The 20,135-nt window shown below is 39.6% G+C and overlaps 1 protein-coding gene across 1 annotated transcript; it reads left to right on the plus strand.

Moving 5' to 3' along the window:
• The first annotated feature begins 3,400 nt into the window (after nucleotides 1-3,400).
• LOC149142234 (uncharacterized) lies at nucleotides 3,401-3,922 on the plus strand. The gene has a single exon (XM_089451428.1). It carries the CDS (start codon nucleotides 3,401-3,403, stop codon nucleotides 3,920-3,922), a length of 522 nt encoding a protein of 173 aa, XP_089307554.1.
• The last annotated feature ends 16,213 nt before the right edge of the window (nucleotides 3,923-20,135 follow it).

The raw sequence follows: 20,135 nt of genomic DNA on the forward strand, positions 1-20,135 counted from the left end.
CTAAGTTGGCCCTCTCATTCAGAAAGAGTTGCAGAAAATGTTTGTTGCTGGTATCATCCGACAAACTCAGCATTCCTCATGGTGCTCAAACCTGGTCATTGTTAGAAAGAAGAATGGTACTATTAGGCTATGTGTTGATTTCCGAAATCTTAACTTAGCCTGTAAAAAAGATAATTATCCATTGCCCAACATGTAAAATATGCTGCAAAGGATAACGGGGTCCGATATGATGTCATTATTAGACGGATTTTCTGGTTATAACCATGTTTGGGTTAAGGAAGAATATTGTCATAAGACCACCTTCACCACACCTTGGAGCACTTTTGAATATATTAGAATGCCTTTCGGGTTGACAAATGTAGGGGCTACTTTTTAGAGGGCTATGGACTATGCTTTCAAGGGATTAATTGGGGAAATCATTCAAATCTATCGAGATGACCTTACTATTTTCTCTAAGGATGGTAAAGCTCATATCAACCATCTAAAGCAAGTTTTTGATAAATGTCATGAATTTTGTATATCATTGAACCCACCTAAGTCTGTTTTTGGAGTAACTAAAGGGAAATTAATGGGTCATATCATCTCCAAGGATGGCTTCAAGATTGATCCGGAAATGGTTGAGGCTATTAAGCAAATTCCATTACCTCGTGATCTTAAATACCTGCAATCTTTCCTGGGTAAAAAAAATTCCTTGGAAGATTCATTCTGAACTATGTTGAAATTGTTAAACCCATACAATGCCTTCTAAAGAAAGATGCAAAGTTTATTTGGAAAGAGGAAGGTAAGATAGGATTTCAAAATATCAAGGATGTTATAGCCAAAGCTCTTGTTTTGGTTAGTCCAGATTATTCAAAGGACTTTATGATCTTTTCATTTGCTTCCGAAGACACTATAGCAGGTGTTCTATTGCAGAAGAACAAAGATGGCCATGAGCAACCAATTGCCTTCATGAGCAAATCATTGCAAAATTCAGAATTAAAGTACAACATTATGGAAAAACAAGCTTATGCATTGGTCAAATCCCTTAAGCATTTTAGAACATATGTGGGCTATTCAAAGATTATTGCATTTGTTCCACACTCAGCTATTAAAGATATATTAACTCAAACTGATTGCTTAGGGACTCATGCCAGATGGGTAACCAAAATTCAGGGGTACGATCTTGAGATTAAACCAACCAAACTTGTCCAGGGCCAAGGATTGGCTCAAATGTTGAAATAAAGTAATGAGAAATCTTTAGAGATGGTTTTCCAGAATGAAGTTATTGAGCCTCCTATCTCCCCGAGCTTCAGAAATTCGAAAATATTGAATGGTATAGGGACATCATTTATTATTTGACAAATCTTTGTCCTGATCACCTGGTAGCTCATAAAAGGAGGGCTCTTCGATTAAAGGCATCCAAATATTGTATTTTAAAAGATGGCCTTGGATGGAGAAACCCTAATAGGATAATACTCAAATGCATTGATGAAAATGAGGCTAAAAGGCTTATTACCAAGTTCCACGCAGGATTTTCTGGGGGTCATTTTGCTACAAAAACTACGGCCTACAAGATTTTGCGTGGAGGATATTATTGGCCTACCACTTTTTCAGATGTGCATAAGTTTGTCAGAAGCTGTCAAAAATGCTAGCTTTTCACAGGAAAACAGAAATTAGCAACCTTACCTCTCCAGTCGATTGTGGCGGAACCCCCTTTTCAACAATGGAGGTTGGATTTCATTGGTAACTTTAACCAAAATTCTAGTAATGGTTATTCATGGCTTCTCACTGTAACAGATTACATCACAAAGTGGGTTGAGGCCATTTCAACAAAGCATGCTACTGAGAAGGTTGTCATGGATTTCATTGAAAATCATATTATTACTCGATTTGGTGTTTCAACCAAGATCACGACTGACAACGCCAAATATTTCATATCTTATGAGTTTTCTTCTTTTTGTTTCAAGTATGGCATTATTTTGTATCATTCTTCAAACTACTATCCCCAAGGAAATGGTATAGCTAAATCAAGCAATAAAAATTTGATCACCATCTAAGTCACAGGACACGTCCCTTAGGGTCACATGTCCCGTATTTCACGTGTCGGACACGAAATACGACCTAAAACATGTCCAAAACGTTTTTTATCGTGTCCTCCAATCGTGACATGTGTTTTCGACATGGAAAAAATGTGCCCTAACATTTTTTCCCCTTAGGACACGTGTCCCACAAAAATTCACTCATAAAGCCCACACATGGTTCATTTTTTTGGTTTTTTCGGTCATTTTTCACCGTCAAAGCTCACTGGAGTCGTTGTTGTGTTGGAACTTGGTCATTGTTTGCTCGTTGGAGTCGTTGTTGTGTTGTGTTGGAAGTTCCTTTAGCGATTCCCAACTGTCAACTTCACATTGACCTGGGTCCTGGATAATAGCATTCATGGTTTGGGGCTTAAATTTCTTGTTTTTGAGCATGTGGGGGCCAGGTCAGCATTTTCTTGTATTCCATATGCCCATACCTATATAATTTGTATCAATGTATTCAAGAGCCTTTTTAGGTGTCGGCTGCCATTCACAATTTTTAACTTTTGAAATAGCTTTCTTCATGGTCTCTATAGCTTGATTCATTTGCTTGTTCTCAAAATATCCATCCACAAACATTTCCCATGTTTCCACAAACATTTCCCATGTTTTGAAATTTGGTTTTCCTTCTTTTTCTAAAACATGTTCAAGAAAGACTCAGTGGCCTGCCTTTTCAATCATTCCTTTTGTGATATAGGCATCAATTAGTACATTGGGCACTCTGATATCATAACTTAGGCCATCGAATTCCCACTCTTCAAAACATTTTTCGACTCCCTGCATATCTCCAAGTTTGGCCAATGAAGAAGGCATGCATATATAACCATTGTATTGTTTTAATTGCAAATTTCAATGGCTACAGAGAGTTGACTTAAATATATAGGGCTCTACCTAGTTAAGTTTGTCTTGTAATTGTCCACATTTTCCAAGATGTGCAACTTGAGTAAGTCAGATTCATATACTAGTCAAAAAGAGAGCTAGAACTACTGAGAAAGAAAATATCAGTCTTTGATGTCATATCTGCAATACGCAGAATGCCCCTATTGAGATCCTCGATTTGGTTCTCAATTTGTTTAATAAGTTAATAACATGAAATTCAAGAATGAACATTGAACTGTGAGCAGTGAACATCATTGATGTTGAAAATTAATAAACTCATACTATATTTCAATATATATATATATATATATATATATATATATATATATATATATATATATAACGTATCCCTCGTGCCCTATTTTTGCAGTCACTGTGTCTCGTGTCGAATACTTGTATTTACGTGTCCTCCATGTCTCATGTCCTCATGTCATGTGACTTAGATCAGCTTTATTAAGAAGATAATGGGGGATAATAAACGATCTTGGGATATTAAGATCAAATATGCATTATGGACAGGCAGGATCACAAAGAAGAGGGCTACCGGGAAAATTCCTTTCGAGCTCGTTTATGATTTGGAGGTAACCTTACCTATTCATCTCAAACTTCCTGTTTATCAGCTCTTTCAACACTTTACAAAGGACAAAGATGGAGTGCATAAAAGAATATATCAAATAATGGAACTTAATGAGGTCCGCAGAGACACTTTTGATAATATATGTCAGAGTCAGGCCAGAACTAAAGAAGGATTCGACAAGGTTGCACGAAACAGGTCTCTACAGATTGATGATATGTTATTATTATGGGATCGCAAGAACGAGAAGCCCAACAACCATGGAAAGTTCGACGATCTATGGCTTGGACCATACATCATCAAAAGAGTCGTTGGAGCAAATTCTTTCTACCTTAACACTTTGGAAGGCATTCTTGTGGACCCACCAGCAAATGGGAAGATCTTGAAGTTGTACTACAAAGATGACATCTGATGCCATAAGGCATCTTTTTGTATAGTCTCTCTAAGCCTACTCACTTTTATTTCATGTCATTAGATAGTTTTATTTCATGCATTTATATTATGTCTTTTATTTTTCAGTTTGTTAGAGTAATATTTTCTATTTCAATGACATTTATTATGCATATATGATGATTTTAGTTTTGAATGGATATCTATTTGATGGACTTTTGTTTTTTTGGATACAAGATTCTGAGGTTCTCACGTTACTTCTTGGAAGCAACGTGTCCCCATATGGAGCCAGATGTTGAACAGTTTTTGTCAAAGTTCCGAGGAAGCGGGAGTACCAATGTTTTCAACAAGATCGGATCATCTATCAGCAGTATTTGTGTCATTGTAAACCCATTTTGCAAGTTATGTAATGTATATGATACTAGTAAGACCGTGAATGTATGTAAAAACTTAGGTAAGCCTATTATTTTGCAAGAGTTTCGTCCTAGGAGGTTTTTTGTTTCACTGATTCATTTGTGCTTCTAAACATGGATGGTTGACAAATTTTTTCCCTCCAACCGCACCCCAAAGCTAAGGTGGAATCTTTTGTCGAAGCCTTAAGTGAGTCCTAACATTCTAGTCTAGTATTATGTAAAAGTGATTTGGGAATAATTTAAGCTAGTTGGCTAATTTATTTTATTACAAATCACTTGGTCTACTAGATCATATTGTGTCACAGAATTGGGTATATAATTAGAGGGTCTAAGTCGAACGGGTATTCCCCTTTTGAAGGTTCAATTGTAAAAAAATCTTATGTAAAAAATATTTCAGTGCATGGTCCATCATACTTCGACACCATGGCTAAAATATTAGAGAGTGGAAAAAATAATTAATCCCCTCAAATGTCAATTAATTAAATTTTCTAGCAAAAATGATCAAATCCCAAGCTAAAAAATTAATTAATTAGAGTCACATTAAAATGTTTTAAGAAAATTAAATCCTTCAAGTGCAAAAATTCGTGGGTCTTAAAAGAATTAATTTTTGGAGGTCCTCCACCAAAGGAATATTGCATATTTTAAGAAAAAATAGACCCTTGGACCTTGGTAGTTAAATCAAAGTCAAATTTTTGAGCTAATAAAAATGGAATTAAATGATAAATTTGAAAATTCCTCAAAAATAAAAATTCAATAGCTAAGATTAAAAGATAATCAAGTATTTTTCGACCGCCGATATTTTTTTGACAAGGATCAAGCAAACTTCTTGTTGTTTTTCCACTTGGAGGATTTATTTATAAATTAGAGTCATTTGAGTCTCTAGCCATCTAATCTCTGGTTAAAAAATTGTTGTCGAGACATTGATGTAACACTATTGTCCCGCTGGGAATTTTTATTTCTATCATGATAAAGACTTTGGGGTGCAGTTCAAGGTGTTTAGTGTTCGTTGATTTGTGGTATGTGCTGCCTACAAGCTTTCCTATGTTGTGATGGTAAATGATAATATTTGTTTTTCAGTAGATAGAGATAAAGTCATTTTATTGATAGTTTTGGGCTAATCTTAGAAGATTTGATTCACCATACAATTAACTTATTTTCTTGAGATATATACATAATGTTTGCAGGTACCCCAGTCCTTGGTCTCCAAATTCACAAACTATGGGCATGAACCAACTTTGTTTGGATCCCAAATATTTATGTGGTTGATTTGAACTTCGCTAAGGCTATATTGTGCATTGGGTTTCTAAAGTATTTTAGTCATTCATCAAAAGGAAAATATCCATAAAAAAAAAAATATATATATATATATATATATATATAATTAATTAATAAATTTATTTTAAAATTCTTGTATATTTGAAAAATTATTTTTGCTAATTGGGGTTTTGAGATTTTGTATATATTTGGGGTTTTGGATGTTTGTGAATCTATTTGTGCAGGTGAAATCAAGAGAAGAAGATGAAATAGAGCTAGATCTAGGCCCTTGAGGGTAAGTTCTAGTCTCTAGAACTTTTGCAGGGCCAACAATTGGAAACTTTGCAACAAAATTCAGATCTGGAAGAGATTTTTATTTTTTTTTGAAACAAGGTTTTTGTTTTTAGGGCCTCCCGGGCCTAGATCCGACCTCTTCAAGGCCAATTCCCTCCTCCTCTTGCCCTGCGTCAACTTTCTTTCCTCATGCCTCAACATTTTAGACCCTTTTAGGGCAGGTCATAATCCTTAGAGGCCTCTGCCTCCCCTCCTATCCCTTGTGTTGAGGGTTTAAGGCCAAATTTGCCCCATCCGTGGCCTAAGAAGGCCTCGGCCTCCTTCAGAGACCCTGGATGGTTGCTTCTTGGGTTAGCCACGTGATTTTCATCCCTAAAACCCTAGTCGTTGTCTCCTTTTGAGCCTCCTTCCTCCAACATCCAACCTTTTAGGGCTTCTCATGCCTCCTTTCCCTTTGCTCTTCCCACTTTGGGCATTTTTGCAATGTGGAAAAAGTCTAAGTCGGGATTAAATCGGCAAGGGTCCAAAATTTGAAAAACTGATAAAGTCGAGAGTTTTTTGAAAAAGTCAGCAAAATTAAAAAAACACAAAAAATCATTTATTTTTTTTAACATCTAGAGTATCCACAACATCAAATAAATGAATTTCCACATAAACATGTAAAGAAAGCTAATATATAATATGTATATGAAGTCTAGTGCTACATCACATATCAAAATAGTGAATCAATTTTTGAATCTTGAATCTTGTCTGAGTCTCAACTCTCAAGAGTCAAAATATCAATAAAAAATATAATAAATGTATATCATGAGTCATCTAAAAGTCATAAAGTAATCAGTCATTGAGATCTTTTTCCCCTTTTACAGGAATAGGGAATGGCTTTGCCTTTTCCTCTAGAGGAAGAAGGCCCAGCAGCCCCTGGAAATACAAATGGAATCAGTCGTCCTCTAGAAGCCGATACAAGAGGTGGCCTCTGTGCTATGCTATTGCTGCCCATCCTAGATGGTGTCACCTCCTCCTCATCATCCTCATCCAGCTCTGCCTCCTAACCCTGATGTTGCTCCTCCTCCTCTGCTACCTCTGGCTCTCCCTCCCCTGCAACTGCTACCTCCTCTAGATCCACACTTAACCAATCCGAGATAGAATCCATGGTCAGCCTCTCAGTCTCGACCCTCCATGCAGCAGTGGTATGAATATTGTCCAATGAGATGGCTTCCACATCAGGATGTGTCTGAAGTTGTCTCACCCATGATCGAAGATTGTAGTAGACGTAAACCATGTCATTGAGGCGTTGGGACTCCAGTCTGTATTAGGGTCATAGATTGTAAATTAGTACTTAGAAAATTTAAATATTAAAAATAATCAAATGAATTCAGAAAATTTAATTTGAAATCTTTTTACCTATTGTGCTTTTTGTTGTGTATTTTTTCAAATACACTCCAGTTGTGCTCACACCCAGACGAACTGCATGTTTGGCTGAGCACTCAAACGACAAGCTTTTGGAGATGGGGTACTCTGCCACCATAACTTGTCCACCAAGCATCTACAAGTTAAAAGAAAAATGAGAAACATAAAAAAAAATGAAATTCTAAACTTGAAAGTTTGAAACAAACTTAAGCTTACCTGGTATTTTGGTCGTCCTATTATTAATAGCCATGGTTAAACCAAATGTGCCACCTCCCATCTTATATACCGCCATTTCTTTAGAAATATCTTCACGTTCTTGCTTAGATGACACCATCCTCTTGACACAAGTGAAGAATTCATCCATCACCTCGGCCTCAAATTTGAAACCACAGGCATAAGCAAATGCGGGGTTGAGGTAGATACCTGCAACATGAATGGGGCGATGGAGGGTATTGTTCCACCACTCATCAAGCACTCTCCATATGACCCGTTGTTTCTCTAACCCCTCGTCTCCTTTATCATAATAATAAGGAAAAACAGCTTCTTTGGCCCTATCCACGGCCTCATACAAGTAGTAGTCCATTGCGGGCTTGTCTCCATCAACCAACCGAAAAACCCTTACCAAAGGTTCTGAAATGGCACACACCTCCTCTACTCTTGCCCAAAATCTTTGATCATATGAAACTAGTTTGCATATGCCCTTTCCCTCTGGTTTGGGGTTAATAGATAAAGCACGTCAATCCAGTGAAAGAAACATGCTCTTCACATCCCACATAGAATTCAACAGAGATTGAAGAGATATGAAAGTACTGGCAAATCGTGTAATGGCAGGACACACCAACTCTTTAGTTTTGGTGAATTTTCTCATCAAACTATGCACAGATGCATGATTATATATAAACTTTGCTATGCTCCTGGATGATTCAACAATATCCCTCACAGTAAGAATCTTACCTATATCCTCCAACATCAAGTCAATGCAATGAAAAACACTAGGTGTCCAAAACAAGTTAGGATACCTCTCCATAAGCAACTTACCAGCTGCAACATAATTTGCAGCATTGTCCATTATGACTTGGACAACATTGCTTGGGCCTACTTCCTGAATGAAGATGTCCAACAACTCACATAATGTACGTGCATCTTTAATGTGTGCAGATGCATCAACAGATTTCATCAACATTGTCCCCTTGGGACAACTAACCAAGAAGTTAAGAAGGGTCCTACCCTTCTGGTTAGTCCAACCATCTGACATGATTGTGCATCCAATTTGTTCCCATGATGCCCTAAACTCCTCCAATCTAGAAGTGCAATCAGTCTTTTCATCTTGAAGAAGAGGCCCTCTCAATTCTGCAAAGGTGGGGGCTTTGTACCCTAGGCCAATGATAGCAACATCATCAAACATAGGTTGGTAGAATGGGTTTGTCTTGGCAATGTTGAAAGGAACATCACTCCATAAGAGACACTTACTGACCAACCTGTCAGCTTCTGCGTTTTCCTTTTTTTTAAGTGTTGATTTGATGCTAGGTTGTGCACTAGGTGTGGTTCTAGAAACAAAAAAAGATGATATAGATGAGGGGTTTGGATATATGGGTGAGGAAGGTGATGTTGAAGAAGCACTGACACTCTCAATTCCCCCCACACTTGAGGCCCCTACAAGTTGGAATTTTAGTGCTACCCTGGTGTCTTTTCCCTCCTCTTTATCCATCAATGATTGAATGGCCCGTCAGATGATTTCTGGAGATATATTTGGGCAAAGGTCAACATTTTGCCCTGGAATTTGCCCCAAATGGAATTTTACTCTGTTGATACCTCTTGACATATGCTTGCCACACAACTTGCAAGTCAAATACATTTTATTGATCCCTCCAGATTCGGGTATAGTATCAGGTTCACCATATTCCCACATAGCATCCAAAAGCCTTGGCATTTTGTTTTAAACTTTGAACTTGAATTTTAACTTGGGCACAAAAAAAAATTGAAACAAATTAAAAATTTCCCATCACATAAGAAGCAAACACAAATGCAATAGTTGATTTTAGATTTTAAATGCCTCTTTTCAGTCACTTGAAAACACTCAAATTCAGGAAACAAGGGTTTGAATTATTGTCATTTTATTCTTGAAAGTTGAGGTTTTGCTTCAATTTAGATTCTAAACAATGTTTCCCTTTCAAAATTCTAGGCAAAAATAAGATATAAACAAACTAATAGAATTATAGAGAATTATAGAAAGATTTAAGAAGTCATTTGTGTAAAAAAAACTAAGAGATAAATTAAAATACATACTTGGCAGTAGAAATTCGGCACTTTGAATCTCTCACATTGAGCAGTGGACAAATCTCCAAATCCCCACCACAAAACTAGGAAATCGTCTCCTCTAGGGCAATGGCAAACAACTATGAATCTCCACAGCATCGAATGGGAGAAAAAACAACAACAAATGATATTATTTTCGGCCTTTTCAGCCTCTTTATCCACGGCTTGGGAGGACGACCGACTTTTTGGGTTCACTCATGATAAAATCAGGCATAAAACGATTTAATTGCGATTTTTTCGAGACTGAAAAGTCTGCAAAAAATCGACCAATTAAATTGTTTTGTTGAAAAAATCGCCATTTTGGGATTTAATCCTGATTTTTTGCAGACATTTTCCATACTGCATTTTTGACCCTTGATCTACCTTCCTCTAGCCTCTAACCCTCAACGCTAACCCTACTGGGCTTAGCGTTGACCCTCTTTGGCCCTAGTTTGCCTTAAATCCATATTTGAATTTTCTGGATTGAATACATGGTAGTTTTGCAGGTTTTTGGCCTCAAAAAAATTGATTTTCAGGCAGTAAACTCATCCTAAAGTTTCAGCAAATTTGGATCAAGGGATTTTCAAGGCCTTGGGCCTAGGATTTGCTCTCTCAACCCTAATTTTCCACCGTTTTATTACTTCTGTAAATTCTGATTCATAACAATAAGACCTAAACCCTAAAATTACATTAAGTTGGTCAAAATACTCTAAAATTGCAAAATTTGAATTTTCCTTAAATTTGGCCACTTGGGCATTCATCATCTAGCCTAGATCTGAATTTTTTATTGCTGGAATTTTGTGCATAAATCACTGAATCAGAGCTGCAATTTTCTGAATCACGCACCTAAAAAGGCTCAAAAACTAAATTTTTCAGCTGAGAATTTTTCTTCCAAGTTTTGGGCTTGAAGTGGCACTTGTTGTAGCATCACTAACTCACAGAGTTTTTGATTTATTTACTGCTATAACAAGATATATTTCTATCAGATCTGATCTAATTATGAAAATTGTATTTCAAGTGAGCTAAAATTCATTGTTTTACTTTGGCAAGTTGTTGGGTATTTTAGTGATCAAGTCTAGTTGCTTTAGGCTTGTCATCTCTTGGGTTTAAAGTGATTTCCTTGCTGCTGTTATAAGTCTCTTATTGTTGTCATATCAGTCACTTGTTGCTTATTAGAGGTCATTGAAACATAAATTTCACGAGTGCTTTCATGTTAGTACATTCTAATGTTTCTTATTCCTAGCGTTGATATTGTGGAGGTGGCTAACATTGTGTTTTCCTTGTGAGTTTATATGCTTTAAAGTTCAATATTCACATCTAATAAGCTCACTCACTAAAAACACTTTAATCATAACTTTCCTAAATATTATTTTTGAGAACTTAACATCTAATTGGCATTGTGATATTGGCATAAGAACATCTTGAATAATTGTTGCATTGTGATATTAGCATAAGAACATCTTGAATAATTGTTGTTGGCATCCTGTGGATAGGTGCTCTATGTTCTTTCACTTATATCATTGGTTGAAGTATCTTGTGGATTCATTTCTTATTATCAATTGTATCCTTAAGCACTTGTCTTGTTTTAAGATTGTCTTTGAATTGTTGTTAAGTATTTGTTAATTTTAGGCAACAATGATATGTTCTATGCTTTAGAGCAATTTTATTTCAATTTCTTTATTAGCCTAATATCAATATTCAGGTTAGCAATCACATCAACATGATAGTAAAATGCAGATAGAACATAAACATAAACAGTAGAAGACACGCCAAGACAAGAGGACACAAGATGTGACACCAGCTAGGGACAGACCCCAATGTGGGGAAACCTTTGATCAAATCTTCCTTTAGTCTTCAACAGTTTAGCAGAGAGAGAGTAAAATTTACAAATATGATAATTTATAACAGCAGCAAAAGAGCCGTAACCAGAAAAGTCAATGTTGGTCAACAAGTTAGAATTGACCCTCAGCGAATTGGTTAACTTCAGTCAACTTTGGCCTCCAAATAGCAAGATAAAACGCCCCTCAAAACAGTCAAACTCAGCCCAATCAAAGTCTAGTAAAACAGCCCACCTTTGGTCAGCCCTGGCTGCAGTCAACGATGGTCAACAGTCAACGTTTAGCCTCGATTTCTGTGCCCAAAAATGCAGCCGGCCCAAATAGAGATAGCCCTCACAAAAACGCAGTCAAAAGACATCAACGCTTGGTCAAACTGTCCAGAAATTCGGTCTCCTAAAATTCCAACCTCCTGAAATTTCAGCCTTCTGAAATTTCGCTCTCCTAAAATTTCGGACGTGTGGAGAGGGAGAGGCCTAGAAATCTGTACCCATTCAATGAGGAGAGAGAAAGAGAAGTGTGAAGATGAGTGTGTCCAAATGAGGCTAAGTCACCTTCTATTTATATGCAACGCTGAGGATGAATAGACGTGATTGTTGGGCTTCTGAGCCTACAAAGTTCGCTGGCCGACCTTGACAATTTCATCATAATCAAAATAAATTCATAACTTCATTTGTACATGTCAGAATCGGATGATCTTTAGATCAATCCTACAAATCTTCGAGAGAGGAATCCAAGAAAAATATCAGTTGTCATAAATAAGATGACCCATGTGGAGTTTGGCCCTAGTTGCCAATTTTAACACTCCCTCTCATCTAAGGAGAACTCCATCTGCCAATTTGTACTATCTCTATCATCAATGCACTACTCTGCTCTACTAAACTACGAAGAAGAAGAAGTGATCGAGAATGTATCATACCATTCTCTACTAACCCGAAGTCAGTCCCAATCAAAGGAGAGTGTGTCATACCACTCTTACTGACCTGAAGTCAGTTCCAATAAAAAGAGAGTGTCTCATACCACTCTTACTAACCTGAAGTCAGTTCCAATTGATCCCAGATAAATATCTGTCATCTTAGCATAGGGAGTATGGTAGTATATGATGTGTCCATCCGTAGTACTATGGTCCCTATCCTCATTTCCCTACTCATTGGCCAGATGAGAGGTACTTCCCATGAGTCCCAGCCTGCATGGGTAGGATGTCTCAGTAGGAGAAGGATGAACCACTCATCCTGCCTACATGTTGCCAAGGGGTATCGCAGGGGAAGGCTGAACCACTCACCCTGTACATAGAAAACCACTAGGGGAAGGTTGAACCACTCACCCTATGGTTGCTCATCACTCTAAGAAGTATCCCAAGCCCCACGAAGCTCCCAGAGCTTAGTGTCCATCTCATATAGGACCCTCATAAGAGGGTCTCTCCACGACTCCAATTCGTTCTCAAAAGGCCAATAAATTGACCTTCCCCAGGGACTTTCTTAGAATATCGGCGACCGCTAATCAGTCCTAATGTGATGGAGCCTTTTTGTTGATTTGGGGTAGCATCGGATGTGCTCTAGCTATGAAAATTGGTGGAGAGGCTAAAGCACATGAGATCTCCAAGATCCAGAAATGGTTTGAGCAGATTCTACCCGGTTTAGGAGATATTAAAATAATTAATATTTTTAATGGAGTTCCTAAGTCTAAACTTAGGAAAAATAAACTATTAATGGGTATTAGTATAAAACTGGGTTAGAAGGTTCCAAAAGATAAGGATCAAGCCAAATCTAATCTTAGCCATTGAATAGAGATGTAATCTCGGTCATTGAAGGACCAACAGGAAAAATATAAGAGGAGGCTTGAGGGTTAGTTGGAGAACACACCAGAGTGATCAATCATTCGATTTACTAGAGCAGGGTTTGCTGAGTAAAGTCGAATCGGTGATCAGTTTGCAACGAGGGGCAGTGAGTACTGGATAGAGACACAGAGATAGTGCCAAGAGACCAGTGTAGAGGTAGAGAGGCAGACGCAAAAGTCAGAGCAGGCCACGCAGAAGCTCACTGGGACAGCGCATAGACCAGAGGGCCTGCGTCATCCACGCAGAGGGAAGCAGGAGTGATGCAGAAGGCCGTAGAGGCTATGCAGTGCCTTAGAGGGTTGATGCAGAGGGACTTGAGGCTGACGCAAAGGCCAAGAGGGATGACACAATGCTTCAGTTGTGCTGGAGAGGGTTTCGTGGGGCAAATTTTCTGAATGTCTGCTTCTAAATAGAGAGGTCTTACTGCCGATTATTTTTTTTAGTCGGGTGAGCCAATTTGGCACCGAGTTGTACTCAAGGATAGACTGCATAATAAAATAAACCCTCATAATTGTTGCACCGGTTTTCCCGCATTGGGTTTTTCCGCGGACAAGTTGTCCAAACCTAACGGTGTCACTTTTGTATTAGCTATTTCTTTCAATTGTTGATCTGTAGATGGTTGATACTGTATTGTGTTTATTTCAATGTTTATACGTTTAAATAACTTGTTTGTAATTAACAAGTAGGAGAAATAAACCAGAAGAATACAGATAAAATTTCTAATAGATAGACTTAGAAATTCCAACATGGTATCAGAGCGAGGTTGTAGATCACAGGAGAGTTGAAGGCATCAATTAAAGTAGAGCATTTGCAGCAGAAATAGGTGTCTCGAGTGACAGAAGTTATTCCTTGCATAAAGCAACGAAAGAAGGGTTGACGCAGAGGAATTGTGTCTTCAGTCCAGGCCAGAGAGAGGCCAATGCAGAGGCTGAGGAAGGCAGAAAAAGGCTCACAGAGAGCTATGCAGAGACCAAGAGGGTTGATGCAATTGGCTGAGGGAGCATTTTAGCCAGCGTTGGGATTGCGCAAAGCTTAGAGGCTTAGTCCTTCAATTATTGGGGCATAGGAAGCTGTGGGAAATTTCCGGGGAGTGAAGCTGGTGGGGTACTGTGGGAAAAACAGTATCTAACGGGGCAAAACTAAGGTAGAGGGAGTGGCTAGCAAAGTGGAATTCAAGCCAAGGAATCTGGATCAGTGTTGTAGGTGCATAGGAGATCGGAGAGGTGCGACTCGACGGTTGGCAGGTGGATTTCTAGGAGGGAAATCGAGAATCAGAGGGAGTCTAGCAGAGAACTTCCAGAGGGGAAGTAGTGACTCAGAGGGAGTCGAAGAGAGAACTTCCAGAGGGAAGTAGAGACTCAGAGGAGTCGATAGGAGCAGAGAGATGGCCATGAATGGACTGAGAGTTCAGGACAGGCTCAACGGAGTGTCCAACTTTGTGGTCTGAAAAGCCAGGATCATGTCCATTCTAGATAGACATCGCATCAGGGCCTTTGCCTTAAGAACGGTGGCTATCCCAGTTGACCCGGCTGATGATGAGAAGTACGAGGAGGCAATAGCCAAGGCGCAATGCATCATCCTTGATGGTGTCAAGGATCATGTGCTCAACCATATTACCGAGAAGGAGATGACAAAGGAAATGTGGGACGCCTTGAAGAATTTGTACCAGCATACTTCCATGCAGAGGAAGATGTTACTTTAGAATCAGCTGCCGTCATACCATATGCAGAAGGGGGAGCAAATAGATCACTTCCTCGAGAGGTTGAAGGATATCCGAGACCAATTGACTTCCATAAGGGCCACGTTGGATCAGAAGTTGATGGTAAGGACCGCTCTAAATGTAGTCTCTGAGGATTACGAGACATTCGTCCAAAGCATTCTAGGCAGAGTGAATCTTCCAGATTGGGAAGAATTGTGGGCGGCTCTTTGCCAAGAAGATATCAGATGGCTGAGCAAGATGGGAAGTAGCCGTAAAGGAGTCTGGATCATGAAGGAAGAGGAAGAGGATGCAGCTCTGGCATATGCGGGAAAGCAGGAGAAGAGGAAGAAAAATGACCTCTCCAAGGTCAAATGCTTCAACTGTGGGGAACTGGGTCATGATGCAAGCCAGTGTCCCAGGAAGAAGAACAAGGGAGAGGCGTTTGACTCCAAGGCAGCGCCAGCAAAGGTGGAAAAGGAGGTAGAGGAGGATGAAAATTGTGCCATGAGTGCTCATGTACCTCTAGAGAAGAGGTGGGGAGACATCGAGCTATAGTCAAGAAGACTACAGGCGATGAGGGGCAAAATCCTTGAGGTACCCAAACTCTTGGATCAGATCCTTGCTACGGGAGCCCTGAAGTGAGAAGTAGCAGGACTGGCGGATGTCGGTAGAAATAGATGCAGATGAAGAGGTAGAGAGTGCTAGAGTGCAGTAGTCCCAGGCAGCGCAAAACTAGCAAGTTGCAACAGTGTAGGATGGCACAGAGATTTGCAGTGGTGCAAGAGGCAGGGAGTTGTTGCAGCAATACAGAGGTAGTAGAGGGAGCACTTGATAGCGGTAGAGGGAGCTTCAGCATCGGGAGTGTTTCCAGCCTAACAGGGATGTCAGTAGTTGGGTGGATCAGTTACTTACTTCTCAATAACTGAGTTGCATTGCAATAGCACGATGCAGCATGATGAGAGGGGGTTGCAGGGTGGATGCAGTGTTGGGAGAAAGGACCAGCAACAACATGGATGCAGAGGGAGTTGTCGTACAAATGTAGTAGTGGCAGTGGCAGAGCCGTGGGCAGCAATACAGGATGTAGTAGTGCAGAGGATGTTGGGCAGGTAGGCCTAGCATCAGCATAGGTACCGGTGCCATATAATCATAGTGATGCTTAGTGTGAAGTATTACTAGAGCACAATCCTCGCTAAGAGGGACTGTTGATTTAGGGTAGCATCAAATTTTCTCTAGCCATGAAAATTGGTGGAGAGGCTAAAGCACATGAGATCTCCAAGACTCAGAATGGTTTGGGCAGATTCTACCCGGTTTAGGAGATATTAAAATAATTAATATTTTTAATGGAGTTCTTAAGTCTAAACTTAGGAAAAATAAAATATTAATGGGTATTAATATAAAACTGGGTTAGAAGGTTCCAAAAGATAAGGATCAAGCCAAATATAATCTTAGTCATTGATTAGAGAAGTAATCCCAGTCATTGAAGGACCAACAGGAAAAGTATAAGAGGAGGCTTGAGGGTCAATTGGAGAACACACTAGAGTGATTAGTCATTCGATTTACTAGAGTGGGGTTTGCTAAGTAAAGTTGAATCAGTGATCAGTTTGCAGCAAGGGACAATGAGTACTAGACAGAGAAGCAAAGAAAGTGCCAAGAGACCAGCACAGAGGCAGAGAGGCAGACGCAGAAGCCAGAGCAGGCCACGCAGAGGCTAGCTGGGACAATGTAGAGGCCAGAGTGCCTGCGTCATCCATGCAGAGGGCAGCATGAGTGATGCAGAAGGCTATAGAGGCTACGCAGTGCCTTAGAGGGTTGACGCAGAGGGCTTTGAGGCTGACACAGAGGCCAAGAGGGCTGACGTGTGCTTTAGTCGTGTTGGAGAGGGTTTCGTGGGGAAGATTTCTGAATATCTGCTTCCGAATAGAGAGGTATTACTGCCGGTTATTTTTCTCTGTCGAGTGAGCCAGTTTGGCACCCGGTTGTACTCAAGGATAGACTGCACAATAAAATAAACCCTCAGAATTACTGCACCAGTTTTCCCGCATTGGGTTTTTCCGAGGACGATTTGTCCAAAAATAACGGTGTCACTTGTGTGTTTGCTATTTATTTCAACTGTTGATATTAGATGGTTGAGACTGTATTGTGTTTCGATATTTATATGTTTAAATAACTTGTTTGTAATTAACAAGTAGGAGAAATAAACCATAATAATACAGATAAAATTCTAATGGATAGACTTAGAAATTCCAACACTTAATGCTCCTCGTTGTACCATATCCCAAATAAAGTGGTACCTGATATCTATATGCTTGGAGCAATCATGAAACACTAGATTCTCTGATAATCGAATCACACTTTGGCTATCGCAGAGGATCATGGTGGCATCCAACACATGTCCAAATAGCGCACTAAAGAGCTTCCTCAACCAGACAACTTCACAGGAGGTCATACTAGCAGCCATGTATTTGGCCTTGACGGTGCTCAAGGCAAATGATTTCTACTTCCTGCTCATCCAGGATATCGAAGCAGAACCCAAAGAAAAACAATATATAGAAGTGCTCTTGCGATCCACCACACTGTCAACCCAATTAGCATCAGAATAACCATGCAGCCTCACATCTCTGGCAGTGTATCTCAATCCATGAGTGATTGTGTGTCGAAGATACCTCAGAAGATTCTTGGCACCAATCCAATGTATATGATGAGGCTCAACCATATATCGGCTCAATGTGTTAACTGCAAAACATATGTATGGATGGGAGTTCACCAAGAACATCAATGATGTTATGAGTTGACGATACTCAGAAGCATTTCCCAATTTAGGTCCAGCAACACTACCACATAACTTCTTAAAGTTAAGTTCCTTCGAAGTAGTCACAGGCTTGCAGTCCACCATCCCAAATCTTTCCACTATCTTCACAACATATTTTCCTTGAGAGAGCAAAATTTCACCTCCCTTTTGCTAGACCTCCAACCCTAGGAAATAGTGCATCGGTCCTAGGTCCTTCATCTCAAATTCAGAAGCCAACGCCCTCTTACATTTGTGAATGAGAGGGCTTGCACTTCCATTAGCTCCATGCTTGATTTTGTAGAGCCACTTAGAGGTGACAACCGATTTTTCCTGGGGTCTAGGGACCACATCCCAGTCATCATTCTTCATAATTGACTCGTATCCTTCATTCATAGCATCCTTCCATACTTGATGCTTCACGACTTCTTTGAATGATGAAGGCTCATTTTGAATGATAGTTCTCATGGCGGTCAAATATCCTTGATACCTATTCGGCTTCTTGCTTTCACAGAAAGTCCCCCTTGGTGTAATGCGCCTTTCGGCATATTCAAGAGTATCCCTAAACCATGAGGGTCTCCTTTTGGAGGAGCAGGGATCATGAGGAGGAGGATCAATCAGATCCATAGGTTCATCAACATCAGGCATCGTTTCATCTTCTTTTGCACCCTGATTTCTGGTGTCAGCTTCTTTGTCCTTCCTTACGATAGGAAGGTTGTTGATCTTCCTGAGGGCCATATTTTCGTCGAAGGTGACAACATGACTTATCTCAACTCTCTTTTGACCAGCCACACAAATTCTATATCCCTTAGAATTTTTACTATAGTCCACAAAGATTCCTTTCTTCCCTGATGGCACCCAATTTGCTTCTTTTCTCTTTCGGCACATGAAAATATACGGGACTTCCAAAAATTATAAAATGAGAGACATCAGGTTTCTTACCATTGAACATTTCTTCGGGAGTCTTGGAGTCCAATGCTTGATGAGGGTATCGGTTTTGAACAGAACCAACAGTGTTTGCAGCTTTAGCCCATAGGAACTACGGAAGGCCTTGATCATGAAGCATGGCACGAATTGCTTCTACAATAGAGTGATTCTTCCTTTCTGCCACACCATTATGCTCAGGAGTGTATGGAATTGTAGTCTCCCTCTTAATGCCAGCTTCTCTGCAATAATCTTGGAATTCATTGGATTTGTACTCGGTCCCATTATCAGTCCTCAATATCTTGATTTTCTTCTCAGATTGGTTTTCGGTCAAGGCTTTGAAGTGTCAGAACTAGGTGAAAACTTCATCCTTCTTCTTCAAGAAATAGATCCAGGTATTGCGAGAATAATCATCTGTAAAGGTGAGATAATATAAGTATTCTCCCAAAGAGTTTACAGGCATCATACCAAATATGTTGGAGTGGATAAATTGCAATATATTTGTGGTCTTGTTATTACTTGAGGGGAATAGTCCCCTTGTAAGTTTTACTTCAGCACATCCCGAACATACAACTTCATGCTCTACTTTGAACTCGGGCATACCTGTCACCATCTGCCTCACATCGGGTAGGGCCTTATAATGAAGATGGCCAAACCTCCAGTGCCATAGTTTAGATTGTAGAGATGTGTCACAAGACATGGCTCCCAATGGACTTCGTCCAACTTGATACAAAGTGTCAACCCTAAACCCAAGAGTAAAAACATCTTTAAAATTTCTTTTCCAAAAACATATCTTTCCATCGATGAATGCCACCTTGAATCCTTTGTCCTCCATGGCTGAAATGGACACTAGGTTCTTCTTGAGATCAGATACATATAGTACTTATTGCAAATGAATAATGTTACCTTGATTCAATTGAAGGATAACATTCCCTACTCCCTTCACGGGATAGGTGGCATCATCTCCAAGGATGATCTCCAAGTTTGTCTCCTTTCCTATCAGATTAGAGAGGGCTTCCTTGTATCCGGTGAAGTGCTTTGAGCGACCACTATCAATTAGCCAATTTCCCAAAGTGTCTGGAGGAAAGGCAATGGAGAGGGCCGATATAAGATAGTACACTTTTTGCTTATTGTTAACAACATTTGATTCTTCATACCTGGAGTTCCTTGATTTCTTGAAGGGTCGACCATTTAATTGATGTTTCGCATTCCTTTTTCCTTTGCCATTGGACTTGCCATTCCTTTGATCGTTGTTGTTGAAGTTGCCTTTGGAATGATTGTGATCATCATCATGCGATGTCCTCCTTCTGTTTGGACACTCCCTTGCATAGTGGCCAAACTTATTAGAAACAAAGCACCTGCCCTTCCTTCCTCCCTTAGATCCAGGCTTTCCATGGAAATGACCTTTAGACCCTGCATTATTTCTCCTTTTCGCATGAGTGGAGAATGCAGTGGGGTTGCTTCTATTAGAAGGCATTTCTTGCTCCACCAT

Source organism: Pinus tabuliformis, chromosome X (assembly GCF_031772625.1).
Source record: "Pinus tabuliformis cultivar Carrire ecotype Pingquan chromosome X, CPIR1, whole genome shotgun sequence".
Classification (NCBI taxonomy): domain Eukaryota; kingdom Viridiplantae; phylum Streptophyta; class Pinopsida; order Pinales; family Pinaceae; genus Pinus; species Pinus tabuliformis.

Excerpts from the sequence above, each read along its gene's own strand:
- LOC149142234 (XM_089451428.1), top strand. The coding sequence starts at position 3,401 with ATGGGGGATAATAAACGATCTTGGGATATTAAGATCAAATATGCATTA.